The following is a 14479-nucleotide window of genomic DNA, read 5'->3' as shown; positions in this document are numbered from 1 at the left end:
TTTAGTGATTGATTCTACCTTTTATATCTTATCTCTTTTCTCTTTCATTGTAAATCTGTATCTTTAATTATGTTTTTATATTTAATTGCTCTGTAAAGCACCTTGAATAGCCCTGTTGTATGAAATGTTATACAAATAAAGCTGCCTTGCCTTGCCTAACCTCGCCAAGCAAATGCAATCTGATCATGAACTCTAATTAGAATTATCAACTTGTTGACAAGATCATGACATAAAAATTCACGGAAAATTTTATCACTTTTTCTGCAGCAGGGTGGGGAGATTGTTGTTGCGCTGCTTGTAATAAATGATGAGACATGAAAATTAAAGTGGCACATTGCACCGCAGACCAGCAGCCTCCTGATGCTATCAGGACAAACAGAGGTTTGCTGATGTTGGTGTCTATGTGTGGTCACACAGAGGCAGAAAGAATAGATTGTGTGAGAAGAGGAGCATTTCACATAAACACAGGTGTTTTATAAAAAGTTTGCAAGTCGTGTTAAAACCTCACTGATCTTATCATAATAAGAAAACAGCTTGTGGTGTAAATTTGTGCAGGGGAGCGCTGATAGAACGGCTGCACAATCTTTTGAATGCATTTGTGTTCCACTGCAAACTAGTCAAACGCAGTTTTTAATCTATGTCTGTCTAGACTCATATTTAGCCATGACAAAAGAGCTTCAAATATAGATGTTGCTACCAGAAGGTACAAATTCTGAAAAACGGACGCTTCACATATGTCTTTAACTTGGTAGCACAGAAAATCTATACTATCAGCACAGGTGCAAGGTGGGCACCCGAGATTAGAGTCACCAATTCAGTATCTGACCAAATTTCCCTCCTTCTGCTCCTGAGTTACAGTGTTGAATAATGGCCAGAAAAGCATTTTTGCACATTAAGATGTCACAGTGAAGTTGACCTTTGACCTTTTGGACAGAAAATGTCATCACTTCATCATTTCAACTTATTAGACATTTGTGAAAAAAAATGTCATAATTAGCATATGAATTCTTGAGTTACACCAAAAAACATTTTTCTGTAGGGTGACAGTGACCTTTGACCACTAAATTCTAATCAGTTCATCTTTCAGTCCAAGTGGATGTTTGTGCCAAATTTGTGGAAATTCCTTAAAGTCAGTCTTGAGATGACGTGTTCTTGACAATGGGACAGATGGATAACCCAAAAACATAATGCTTCCACTGCAGCCATGGCTGTGGTTAGAGTGGAGGCATTAAAAGAGAACTCACTGCAGGACCTACAGACGCACTGAACTGGGCACATTGTGCATTTGCAGTTTTATGTCAAAATATGTAAAACCAAGAGACTCACTTGTCATGCATTAATATTGTAGGAATATGTAATGAAAAGTTGTTGCCATGAAATCTTAAAAGACATTGTGTCTATATGTGTCTGATTCCAACTGTAACGTTCTAGAAATATTTTGCAATGTCCAGTATATCATTATTGTCATGGCTGAGTGAAACGAAACGCTACTGACTTTAGCAGGCAACAAGAAACTAGTGTGAAGGTTCATTTTAAATGTAAGGCCACGGGGACAATACAGGACAGGGAGGGAGTGGCAGATTCTGAAATGAGAAATCAATACCCTCGGAAAACACAAGCAATATAGTTTAATGCATAATATAATTTTTATTAAAATACAAAATCTTTATATAGTTTGCCTGCAAAACCAGGCATTGATGAATTACAGTATTATACAATAATACATGTTCATTGCTGCTGACCGCTGCCCTCGGTGTTGTGGAGCAGATTGTAGACGTCCAGAGCCCACGGGAAAGTCCCGCTGTAGCAGATCTGTCGTCCTCTGATCGTCTGGACTCTGCAAAACACACAGGAGAGAAAACTCCGCTCATCCTCCTGCTTCTGTTTGTGTTTGAAGAATAATTATAATAAATGCTGTGGCTCTGTGATGATGCCTGGAGGTCAGAGGTCATCCATCTTTCTGTTCATCATGTCATCAGCAGTTACAGGACAACAATAGAAGAAGAATGAGACTCAAACTTACATGAACGCCTGCTGCTGACAGGAGCTGTGGGTCTTGATGATGCTGGATATCCTCTTTAAAGGTAAACTGTTTGTGTAAAAGTTAAAGCAGCACTTTGTAGGGGCCATGAACTGCAGAGCGTGAGCTGTGAGGAAGGTAAAAGGATAAAGTCAACACAAACACGTCTGTGAGCAAACTGTGAAGCTGATGAAGAACAAACACAGATCACTCACACATGGCGTCGCAGCAGCCGGCGATGAGCAGCAGCAGCCCCAGAGCGAAGCAGAGAGTCTTCATGATGCTGTCAGTGAAAAGATGAAGACGACGATGTTCTTCTTCTGTCTTTGCTTTGATCGACTCTCAGCACCGTGTCCGGTTTAAATCGTGTCCTTTGTGAAACCGAAATGTACATAATAATAACTTTTCCATCCAAAATTGGTTGTGCCGTGAGACATCAGAGCTGAATTCCCCTACACCTCCTCAGAACTTCCATTATGAAGAATCAATTGACTACGGCTGTCTGGTGAGGGGAAGGAAGCAAAAGTTTTACTGCAAAGATAAAAAACAGCTATGAGTATGTTCAGTTTGTATCTTATCTACATCTTGATACATTTTTAGACAGTGGAAAGGTTATCATATTTTAATCGGTGTGGGAAAGTAGGTAAACAACGAACAAATATTTAGTCGATCATACTCGTGTTTTTTTGTTCAAGTTAAAGGGACATTTTGTTTTAAATTTTCTCATAAAATGACATTAAATTAATTCTCCTCTTTCCATGTTTTCATTTCACATTAACGATAGCGTACAACAACATCAAATTAACAAACTTAAATTTAATCACAAATAACACACAAAAAATGGTCTGCTGGCCAAGAGTTAGATAAGAATATAGATACCTCTTTGGGAATACACAAGTGGTATTGATTCTCTTATCAAACCAGGAGGTGTATTTACCAGTTGTCTTACTACCTCTTTATTGGATTACACAGATAGTTATTTTATGTTTTTGATCATCTTCACTCTTACAGTGAAGTGTTCAATTAAGTTTGGGAGTAAAAAAAATGGTGGTCAACATAGAGACACAGTTATCTCCTAGATCACTTCACATATTTCACAATATATTACAATGTAATTAATCTATATAAAGTCATTTCTGAGAAATCATTTTTTATTCCTTCACACCGGAGGCGTTATGTTTTTCAGATTGTCTGTCCACATGTACACCAGTCTGTCTATCCGTACCATTTCCATGATCACAATATCTCATGAACACCAAGAAGGAATTTCTTCAAATTTGGCACAAGCGTCCACTTTGAGTCAAAGATGAACAGATGAAATTTGGCGGTCAAAGGTGAAGGTCAAGTTTACTGTGGCCTTGTGTCTGTCTCATTCCCATGAGCTCAATATCTGATGAGGGTCAAGAAGGAATTTAATAGGATAAATGATGAGGTGATTTTGTTCACTTCAACACGACTCACCATCTTGATTGTAATGTTATTTAAGACAAATCATTTACAGATGATCATGACAAAACTGATGGGGCTGCGAATGCATTGCACAGAAGAGATCTAAATAGGTCACACATGCATTGCTAAACTTGGGTTTGTAAAAAGCTGTGATAAGATCTTGTGAAGATCAAGCGATCTCCATGACTTTGGTCTCAACCACAGATTTACATGAAGAGGGGAACTGACTCATGGTAAACTAGTGCTGTAGTTTACCCTGGAGGAGGCAGAGATCAACGTGATACAGTGGTTTGGTATTTTTATTTTTGTATTAATAAGCCCACAGCTATCTGTTTCAAGACATTTTTACCAAGTCCTGAACTTTGATCTTTCTTTGGAGCCAAAATAATCTTAGCATATTTATTCCCCAGTGTATGTTTTTGTTTTTTTTGACTTTGTGTGTGTGTGTGTGTGTGTGTGTGTGTGTGTGTTAAAACAAAAGTACACAGGTAAGCCTTTTCTATCATAAACAACAAGACCAAAGATGTGCATTTCAAAGTGAGAAATGTCACCAACACAGCCACTCCCACTACTGCAATTTATAAACTCTCAATTGAAAAAGGCAGATCCTATCTCTAAATAAAATAAGTCACAAGCAGGAGAATAGATTGAAATATTTAATTCCAACAGAACATAAAAGTTGGTCAAGTATATAGTACAATTAAATTGCATATTATGTTCATACAGTTATAGCTCTGCATTCAAAAGTGTGTTTTGCTTTATTGTAACTTCACCTGAATATTTGAGCTTTACTTTGCAAAGTGATGTGTGTCCAGAGTTTGAAACAAGAAGGCTGTTTACACCTTCATTTACTGAAGGGGGGAGTTTGTCAAGCACACACAAACAGTAGTTAAGAAATGTATTGTTCCAACTGTTGAACTTTTGAGAGGACTAGTGCTGTCATTACAGGTTCTTGAATTTTAATTGATGAGAAAGTGGTTACTTTTTCAAAAATGTTGTTTTGTTTTTTATGAAAAACCATAACAGACATAAAATATTCTTCAAAAGAGACAATTTTAGATACGTTTTAATGATCCTTACAGGAAATTATTTTATGTCAGCTACATTCACGCTCAAACACCAAAAGAGAAGTCATCTAAAAGCCAAAATATATTAGTAAAAAACCCAAATCATACTGAAAAACAATAAAAGCTATATATCATGTATAATAAAGATAAAATAATTCACAGTGTGTTAAACAGCAATTGGGAAAGGGGAATCAAAATTATGTTAAAAAAAAAGGAAAAGAATAATTTTTTTTAAAAAAGAACAAAAAATAGGGGGAAATACAAATTTAAAAAAGATAAATGAATAAAAATTAGGGAAAGAAGGGTTACAAAACTGAGAAAAAACAAACAATTAAATTAACTCAAAAATATGAAAAATAAAGGAAATGAGAAGAAAAATCTCCATGCATTCATTATTTTGGTAGTTGCATAAAACATATTCATATTTTTCCGCGGACGGCGATGGCGCTGTCATATTTCCTCCTGAATCGTGTTCCTGGAGCACTTCCGGGTTCTAATGTTTACAACTGGAGCAGCATTGAAAACTGCTGCTGTGGCTGCAGCTGTCCTCCTGGCTCCTGAAAATTATCTTTAATGTTGAACACAGCATGTTCTTCAAGTGCTAGGATTTACACACTGTGACGGTAGGCTGTGTGACACACGACTGTGTTAGTGAGGACGGCATATTAACACTGTGACACGAGCGAGCAGCTCATTCAGGCTGCTCAGGCTAACCAGCTAACGTTAGCATGTTTAAATTAACACCAGTGAACAGAAATATGTCGTAACATCAAGCTAAGAATAATCCAGAAAATCGATTTAAATTAGAGGTAATTGTGAAAACAGATAATGAAGTTAATGTGGGAATATTTGTCTTATTTACTTGCGTTACTTTGATGTAACCACGACTAAATGTTTTTCTATATGACATTCATGAAACTGCAGTGAGTGCTGCTGATAAACTGTTGTTAAATAGTTTCCTCGCTTTGGGAAAATATGGTCAACAGCACATAGTGGCTCAGCAAGTAGAAATGAATTTGAAAATGAAGTGACGAGTAATGAAAATGAATACTAATGGTTGCAACTTAGTAACGCCCTATCGTCCTAGCAAAGAGAATTGTAAATTGAAAAGCAGAAAATGTATGAACATATGTAGGTGTACGGTGGAAAATAGTTTACTCTAAAGGTCTGTTTGTTATGTATGAGAGGGGAGGCGGGCGGTGCAACACGGGGGAGGCATGTTAAATCATTTCCGAAGCAGGAGGAGGAGTTGTTTTTTTATTTTAGTTTAGAGAGGACACATTTGACTTTAAATTAATTAGATTTATTTCAAATAATCCTCAGAGGTTATTTAAAAAGTATGTTGTTTTAAAAAAAAAAAAAAAAAAAAAAAAAATTACACCATTTATATGATAGCCAAAAACTGAAATGACTGAATTTATAATAACTGAATTTTTACATTTGGACAGTCCTTTAACCCATAATAGTCAATGTAAGCTTCTGCTTAAAATTAACTTAATTCTACATCTATCAATCAAAATGTTGCCAAAAACTACTGGTCGCACTAATCAGATCCTGTAGTGAAAAAAAATTGTAGAAGAGTAATTCTAAGATGATTTTTACAAAATGTATCATACAAAGATAGGTAAGACTGAGGTTATCTGATTGAACTTATGTTGTAAATCTTTACAGTGACACAGGCAGCAGCACTCTATCATCTGGATCATAAGTACAGAATAAACTATGAAGAAGAAGAGCAGACGCCCAAAGTCATCTGAGACTTCCCGACAGACCAGCAGGACACAAACAACAGTGAGCATCAGCGCGGAGAAGAAGCCGCCTGGAAATAGAGGGAGACCTCGCAAGACTGCCCCTGTCACCTCTGACAATTTCTACCATGATGCAAATGACAAGACTGCCAACTCAGACTGTAGAGTGACAGCAGCTGACGACACACAGAAACATCCAGAGAGCAAGTCTCGATCTTCAGGTGCCTGTCTCATTATCTGTCCTGATATGTTGCCGCTTGCCTTGTAAAAATAGAAGTTACACTAAACCACAACCAGTAAACGGGTAGTTAGGTACAATTTTCCACATTTTGTTCCCTGTCTGTTCCCCAGTTATGTTCTGCTGTTCTCAAAACTATGCTGCCTGTTGTAAACAAACTGGATTATTTTAAACACAGTGCTGCTTATTGGAACAGCTGTGTACTGCTTTGAAGACTGTCTTCACTGTAAATTGCGATTGCTGAGCCATGTTTCCTGTACACATTTGGCATAAACAATGCCAAGTTTAATTTGGTGATGCTTTAATGGAAGCTGATGTCACATCCTGTAACACCACCTGTAAAACCAAAATTAGCCAATATAAATATATTTCTAAAACATAATTGAAAAAATATTTTTATAATATTTATATTTTTCTATATAATTATATTTTCCAGATTTTTCCCCCCTATTTTTAAAATACATTTCCAAGAATTTTCTCTTTTTTTTCAAACTGATTAAGTCCAGTTTTAAGGCATTCCTTGCCTTTTATTGTTAAAGAAACCAAATTTTTAAATGCTTGTTAAAGGTGTCTGAACGCAGCAAGGAAATTGATATCAAACCAGGTTTCAAAGGGTAAAGAAAACCTACTGGGCCTCACACCTCCCTACTCAACACAGTTTCCTTTTTCAGACCAATCAGAAATAGCGTTTGCCGATTTTGAGGTAATATCTGACATTTTTGAAAAACACTGATCTGTTATTTCGTCCAGCAGGTAGACTGTCTGCAGCTGTCTGTCGCCTCTGCCATGGAAAGTTCTCTCCGCGCAGCCTGCGGCACGCCTTCAACAAATGGCCTCAGGATTCAATCGATATCGTTAAACACAGTGATGATGAGTCAGATGCAGCGACGCAGTCATCCCTTTTATTCCACACAGATTTCCAGCGACTGGTTGGGGTCCAGTTGGACCGTGACCCTCGGTTATCAGAGTTCATCTGTAAGAAATGCCACTCCAAATTCTACAAGTGCCACAGCATCCTGGTCAGGTTTCTGCAGAGGGTCAACCTCCCACCACTTGACAAAGAGAACCTCAAAAGCTGGTGAGTTGAAGAAAAAAGACATCTTATGATTAAAAAAGTGTGTATTTATTGTGGGACTCTCATTTGTTCAGGCAAAGATGCACATATATAAGCAACTGTTTGTTTCTATTCAGGAAGAAGTGTCCAGAAGCCTCAGTGAACCACGGCTCAACAGGTAATTAAAAGCAGTTCTACGTTGCTTTTGCTTTCAGAAATTACATTAAACAGCCGATTGCATTACTCTGTTGAGACATTCTGCTGTTATCTTTCAGCGCCACCGTCCTTTACCTCAGACCCTACGTGCCTCCACAGCCTGGTGTCATGGGCTCACCACCACGGGGGTGCCTGCCGCTCCTGTCCCAACCTGAGAGAGGTGCTGGAAGGCCAGTGCTGGGGCTCCGTGAAGGCTGTTTGGGGTTGCGTTGATGGTCACAGATATATCATGGACACTCAGTGCACAACCACTCCCAACCCAGGATACACAATGAACCTCAGCAGTGGACCGTTAGGAAGCGGTTACGGTGATGGAGTGATGTCAGAGGAGGAGGAACAGGAGGAGGTAGATGAAGACGAAGAGCAGCTCAGTGGGACCGGAAGGAACCCAGCGGGAACTATAAGCACGCTGGCTCAACAAAGTCCACTTGTAGTCCCAGCACAGACTCAGGGCTCAGCACTGGCTGACTGGACTGCCGGCGCTGAAGGTGAGCCTGTCAGTAGCTCATAAGATCCCCAGAAGGTGTGAAACAGCATCAGCTGTACTCAGGTGTCAAAGGGCCCCATCTTACAGCCGGTGCACAGCGGCACACGGTGGAGCACAGCTGTCATTGCAGTGGTCATCTCCAGGGCCGACACCTACGTTGTTTACGTAGCAAATGTCTGAGTGTCCATATGAGCACCCATGATGGTGTGGGCGCATTGTTGCTGTGTTGCCATAATGAGGCAGAAGAAAGCGACTGCACTGTTGACCAACAAAAACCTGGTCTAAAGTCAGAATGGTGCAGTATTTTCCTGCTATTATCAGAACGCATTATTCAGTAAGACGCTTACACACAGGGACATGCGGATGGGTTGTGGGTGGTTGAAATTATAGATTTATATAGTATTATATATAGTATTTTCATTTTTAATTTTTTCTAATTTTTCCAGGTCATGTCCTTGTTTGTTTTCATTTTTTTTTTTAGCCTTTTTTGCTTTCTCTTTTTACGATTTTTTAAGGTAATTTTCTTGTAACTTTTTTTACTAATTTGTCACTAATTTTGGGGTAATTTCTCAATAAGCTGCTCATTGCCTTTTTTGTGTTTTTGAATGAAATCAAGCTAATTTGCTCAGGTTTCAAAGACACAAATATCAGATGTGAGTTGACTTGTATCTGTACCTGTGCTACTCTACACCATACTGTCCATTAGATTAGCTCAATGTGTGTTTGGCTTGTGTGGTGTCGGTGTGGATGATTGACTCACATGGTTTCGGCTTCTTCTCCATTAGATTTTACAAGTCACGAGGAGGCGTTGTCTCCTGCTCCGCTCCAGCTGGAGGACAGGGCTGCTGACAGTGATCTATCTGACAGGTTAGTCACTCTGTTGATGTGATTCTGTCTTTCCTCTTGTCTTAAAACCACTCAATATCTGTACTGTTTTGGTGCTTCTTGGCTTGTAAAGTTGTGATGTCTTGAGAGGTCAGGAGCTTTTCTCTTGCAGCTCTTGGTCCAGGAAATGAAAACAATCAAGTGTTGCTTTCCGACTTAAATTAAGTGTCGTCAGTCTTCTTAAACATGTCAGCTTATTTCTTTTAGACAAAAGTTAAACAAAATAATAAAATGTATTTAAATCTAATTCATTGTCTTCTTGGTAATAAAACTAAAAACTTCTATGTCCACCTCAGTCCTCGTCTCCCCTTCAGCCCCATCACCACAGCAATCAGCTCATCTGTTTCAGCTGGGCAGCAATCAGTATCCTGACTGCCCTGCTTGCTTACTTTGGGTCTTGTAGTCTTTTACTGGATGCCATGATGGTTTGTAGTCCTTGATGTAACCACCAGGAGTGAATAACTCTACCTCTCATGACATCACTAAGTGTTAAGACTGATAAAAGGTTAGAGCATCTAGAAGAACTGTAACTGTGTGTGTGTGTGTGTGTGTGTGTGTGTGTGTGTGTGTGTGTGTGTTCGCGCGCGCGCATATGTGTGTGCAGGGTCATCTCTGAGGATGACTTTGAGGAGAATAGAAAAGGAGGGTTATCAGACGATGAGTTGTTTGAGCCGTACTCAGACAAGAGGTGGGTACAGCTTCAGCACAGGTTGTTCTCCTAAAACAGCAGAGATGGACTGAAAATGACTTCTGATATTGTACCTCTCTGCCCCCCTCCCAGAGCTCGCAGGGTGTCCGTCCCCAGCAAGAGAAGAAGAAGCCCGAAGGCTCTGGAGGAGCCCAAAGTGAAAAAGAAACCTGGACCCAAACCTGGCTGGAAGAACAAGTTCAAACCTAAAGCGTACATATTTGAGTCCTACATTTTCTATAATACACAACCTCCATTCACTATAACTTACATGTAATAGTTTAATGCAGTGATACTCAACTTACAGCCTGCAGGCCAAACCTGGCCCCCGATTGAGTGCTGGGTGGCCCTCCAACCATTTTCTAATTTAATAACAATAAAACAAAAAAAATTTTAAAACAGTAATTCACACTGGGGATTGTTTTTACACTTTTAGGTGCTAGAGTTCATATAACAGCATCAAAATAGAGCTTTTTACAAAAAAAAGTGCCAGTGGAGGATCCCCACACCCCCCAACAGAGGTCCAAGTTAAGCCCCTAATGTCTTAAAATCCTAAAATCCTTGAAACATGTGTAGGGCTGGTGTGACTGGCCCCTGGCCTCCTGCCGTTTTGCAAAAGTGGCCCCAAAGCAAGTTGAGTGTCCCTGCTTTAAAGGCTAGCTTTGTTGTTGGAAGCATCTTATAATTTGTTTAAATGTTTTTAGTCCATGTTGTGTTATAGTCCATTTTAGTCAAATATTCTAACTTGGTTTAGCATACTCGTGCATTAAAAAAAAACTACTATTGTGTTTTTATTTTCAGAGAGGAGTTGCCCAACATCTACAAGTGTCCGTATCAGGGCTGTACGGCCGTCTATAGAGCTCCTGATGGTTTGAAGGTCAGAATTCACAAACTCTCATTATTTCAATGTTACTTAAAGGACTAGAGTGTAGGATTTAGGGGAATATATTAGCAGAGAGGGAATAATATATGCCTAACTATGTTTTCATTATTTTATAATCATCTAAAACTAAGAGTCATTGTGTTTCCATTTCCTCAGAATGAGCTGTTTATATCAGATGTATAAAGAAAACTGGATACAGCTTTGAAGGCAGGGCCCGGCTCCTTCATATGGAAGTTGCTTAGTGGCACACGAAGCCAGAAAGGTTTGAGTTGCCAGGTTTAAAATGACCCAGATCTTCCGCACTGTGGGGCCCATAGAGCAGGCCCACTCGAGACTTTGGTTGGACGAGGTTGTCCATCGTCCAGTTCAGCCCTCCTTAACTGGAATGGAGATGAAATAATTTAATCTTGCAGCTCTTCTAGACTTTCAAAACATTATCAGACCGAATGGATCAAATTCCAATCCTAAAATGAGTCACTCAAAAAAAATATATCCACTGATTTACAGACATCTCTTTCAAAATGTAACACTGTGTAAAAGTCTTTTCAGGCCCAATGGCATCACATGATGGACACAGAAGTTATACGGTTGTATGTTTTGGCCATTATATCAAAATTTCGTTAAAGTCTGGCGCGCTTCCTCTCCCACAGAGTCCACCATGGTGTTCTAAAGAAGCCCAGAACAGACGAACCAAACACTGGCTCTAGATAAAGTCATTTGCGTCCGCCTCCGTGGTTCTCCTAATAGTTTGGCAAACGGCAGAAGTTTCACCTGGTTGCGTTCTGCAACGTCACCACGAGACACGACTTTATTCTGCACACTTGACCGTTAATTGATAAATGTTCAGTAACTGGATTAATAATTGTTTATATTACTTTTATAAATTCTTACTTAGCACTGGGTGTCTAGCCTATAGCAAGCTAAATTCTCTTTATTTTTTAATATAATTTTATAAAGTTTAATCTACTTTTGGATACATGTGAACTTGACATAACATAAGAACACTATAGTTTAAGTTTACTTTTAATCCTCACTCTACTCCTCCAGATTCTGTTGAAAGGCTCAGTGTGCTCTGCCCATGACTGTATCAATGATCGTTTTTCTGTTTGTGATTTGTTGTCTTTTTAGAAGCACATCAAGGAGCATCATGAGGAGATGAGAGAGCGACCCTGCCCTCATCCTGGCTGCAACAAGGTTTTCATGATCGACCGCTACCTACAGCGACACGTCAAGCTCATCCACACAGGTGAGGTCAACAGAAAGACTATTTTTAGTTTATAGACAATTTTTTTAATTTTATTTTTTACATGTGCTGTTCTTCCCACATGGGGCCTGTATCATTTAAGTTGTGAGACTTGTAACTTGCTACTATGTTGATAATTGGAGGAATAAGAACATACTTATGTATGTACTCACAATGTCAGTGTATTTTTTACTTTCCCAACAATAAATGTGAGCGCTGGAGCAATCTTCATCATATTGTAGGCTAATACATGAAAAGCCTGTACCTACCCTTTTTGTTTTTCTGTAGTGGTTGAATGAGTTTGAATAATTGAAGAAAACCTACTCTTACATTTGTCTTGACTTTGTTAAGATTTGCCGCGTTACACAGACAAAAAGGCATGTGTGTTAGGTGTTTGTGTTTTTTGGCTCAAGTTTTTTTGTCCGTTTGTTTCCAGAGGAGAGGAACTACATTTGTGACCAGTGCGGCCAGACCTTCAAACAGAGGAAACACCTTTCAGTTCATCAGATGAGACATTCAGGGGCCAAGCCGCTACAGTAAGCACTGATGATGTGATTTGTCCTTTAAAACTTCTATAGCTCACAAACAATTATTTACACTAGTTGATTTCAAATGGAGCACAATTCTGACACTTGTATTCAGAAATTGATTTTGGCAGATAATTTAGAATAAAAATAGGCTATAAATGTCATTGGGTTCTTTTTTTTTCCCCGTCAGATGTGAAGTGTGCGGCTTCCAGTGTCGCCAGCGAGCGTCACTGAAATACCACATGACCAAACACAAGGCCGAGGCTGACCTGGAGTTTGCCTGCCTGATTTGTGGGAAGCGTTTTGAGAAGGCCCACAACCTGAACGTCCACATGTCCATGGTGCACCCGCTGACCCAGACCGAGGTTCAGAGAGGCAGCAGCCAGCCAGAGCAGCAGCAGCCGCCGCTGTACACTGACCTGCACACCATCACTCTGACCGGGGAGGTGGTTCAGCAAGACCAGGACAGATGACGGCAGGGAGTCCAGGTCCAGGTCTGTTGCACAGGTACATAAAACCATGGGAGTGCCCCAGTTATGACAACCTGTACAGCAGCTTCTGGTTTTTCACATTCAGGTCTTGGACTGGTGCGGGACCTGCTTTACGGCAAAACAGACATTTATCTCAGTTCTCAACCAATATTGCAATTTTAGCTCGACTTTTTTGTCATAATAAAGTTTCACTTTTGTAGATATTGACCAACTGGTATCTTATGGAGAGCTCGTTTTCAAGAGTCGATTATTTTCATTCCACACTTTAACTTTCATTTCACTGTCAGGCTATCTTCCCATCAAGTATACAACATGTTTGGGTTTTAGCTTGTTTTAGGGGAAGCAGCAGGCTTTTCTTCATATGTAACAGTGACAGACGCTGCAGTGCAAACTGGCGCTTCACAGTGAAGGCATTAAGAATCTCAGCATCAAGCAGAGCTGATCTGGGACTTTATGAAAAGAACCACTGGTATGCTAGCAGCTGGCATATCTGTTTATAGTGCTGCCAAACTAAGTCACATTTTAATAAGGAAGTCAGATAACACAAATTACGGCAATGTTCTGATTTGATGCTGCAGATGCTTCGAGTCATCTTCCTCACAACAGCAGGACACAGTAAAGCTTCCTCATGTAGCTCACTGTGGCTGCTCCTGACTATTTCATCACTCACTGCGATTTTAAAAATTGATCTTCTGTCCAGAAAATACCCAAAAAGACTGTTGCCTTGTTTTGTTAATGCAGTTTGATGAATGGTTGTTGTCAGTGCTAACTCTTGTAACTGCCTCAGAGTAGAGAACCCCAGTAATGAGTCCCAAAACCTGGAAATGAGTTAACATTTCAGCACCTCCGGCTCCCTCGTCTCAAAGTCAGTGGGTTTATTAAATGGGATTTTGGTTTTTGACGCAGTTGACGAAGTTCTGTGGTTATCACAAGCTGAATAAATGTTCAGGTTTTGTTCTACAATATAAAATATGTCACTAAATACCCCACGAACAAACTCTGAAGCTTTTTTTTGTTGTTTAAAAATATGGTTGCTAACAATGAGACTACAGAACATCATCATATCAAGCTGCGCCGAGCACGGCTTTACAGCATCATAGAGGTGGCAACTCAACTGCAGTGTAATTTGTTTATAGCCAAATCATTGTTTTACTTCTGATGATTACATGTAGGCTTAAAAAATCCTAAACGTGGTGTTCATTTGTGAAGATTATCTTGCTGAACAAAACGTCTAACTATCATTGACATTTGTTTACCACAGAAATTACTTTCTGCAATGATCCAAAATCCAATGAAACAATCCCATAGGCGTTTTGACAAGGGAACCAGGGCGATGCTAACTTCTGCGTCAGCCAACAGAAAAACATCATCCCTCGAGCACTCTATAAAAGCCAGCTTTTGTTTTGCCCTAGCAGGAAAAAAAAAGCTGCCAAAAACTGCAGTTCCTCTAATGGTCACTTGGCTCCAGAAGTGAGTCATCCCC

At 39.5% G+C, this 14479-nt stretch overlaps 2 protein-coding genes across 4 annotated transcripts; one reads left to right on the top strand and one right to left on the bottom strand.

The window, feature by feature from the left end:
- Positions 1-1728: 1728 nt before the first annotated feature.
- LOC121950151 (C-C motif chemokine 4-like) lies at positions 1729-9100 on the bottom strand. The gene is made up of 4 exons (XM_042496070.1): positions 9040-9100; positions 2236-2522; positions 2024-2147; positions 1729-1837 (listed from the first exon to the last, which is right to left on the bottom strand). Exons 2-4 carry the CDS (start codon positions 2297-2299, stop codon positions 1729-1731), a joined length of 297 nt encoding a protein of 98 aa, XP_042352004.1. The 5' UTR covers positions 2300-2522; positions 9040-9100.
- Positions 5049-14232, top strand: znf276 (zinc finger protein 276). Of its 3 annotated transcripts, none has more exons than XM_042496812.1 (12): positions 5049-5159; positions 6208-6505; positions 7276-7600; positions 7714-7754; positions 7852-8280; positions 9065-9146; positions 9769-9852; positions 9946-10065; positions 10654-10729; positions 11864-11981; positions 12415-12514; positions 12696-14232. In XM_042496812.1, exons 2-12 carry the CDS (start codon positions 6259-6261, stop codon positions 12976-12978), a joined length of 1905 nt encoding a protein of 634 aa, XP_042352746.1. In that variant the 5' UTR covers positions 5049-5159; positions 6208-6258; the 3' UTR covers positions 12979-14232. The 3 variants fall into 3 exon arrangements, with proteins under 3 accessions (XP_042352746.1, XP_042352744.1, XP_042352745.1); XM_042496810.1 differs by having other exon boundaries at positions 7273-7600; XM_042496811.1 differs by lacking the exon at positions 5049-5159 and adding an exon at positions 5192-5345 and having other exon boundaries at positions 7273-7600.
- Positions 14233-14479: the final 247 nt, after the last annotated feature.

Source organism: Plectropomus leopardus, chromosome 11 (genome assembly GCF_008729295.1).
Source record: "Plectropomus leopardus isolate mb chromosome 11, YSFRI_Pleo_2.0, whole genome shotgun sequence".
Classification (NCBI taxonomy): domain Eukaryota; kingdom Metazoa; phylum Chordata; class Actinopteri; order Perciformes; family Serranidae; genus Plectropomus; species Plectropomus leopardus.
This window is presented reverse-complemented; position numbering and strand designations above follow the sequence as displayed.

Bases quoted from the DNA above. Each gene is read 5' to 3' on its own strand.
- LOC121950151 (XM_042496070.1), bottom strand. From the start codon at position 2,299: ATGAAGACTCTCTGCTTCGCTCTGGGGCTGCTGCTGCTCATCGCCGGC. The intron at 2,148-2,235 runs GTGAGTGATCTG...CCTTCCTCACAG, and splicing joins CGGCTGCTGCGACGCCATGT to CTCACGCTCTGCAGTTCATG. The intron at 1,838-2,023 runs GTAAGTTTGAGT...TGTGTTTTGCAG, and splicing joins TGTCAGCAGCAGGCGTTCAT to AGTCCAGACGATCAGAGGAC.
- znf276 (XM_042496810.1), top strand. From the start codon at position 6,259: ATGAAGAAGAAGAGCAGACGCCCAAAGTCATCTGAGACTTCCCGACAG. The intron at 6,506-7,272 runs GTGCCTGTCTCA...TATTTCGTCCAG, and splicing joins GAGCAAGTCTCGATCTTCAG to CAGGTAGACTGTCTGCAGCT. The intron at 9,147-9,768 runs GTTAGTCACTCT...ATGTGTGTGCAG, and splicing joins GACAGTGATCTATCTGACAG to GGTCATCTCTGAGGATGACT.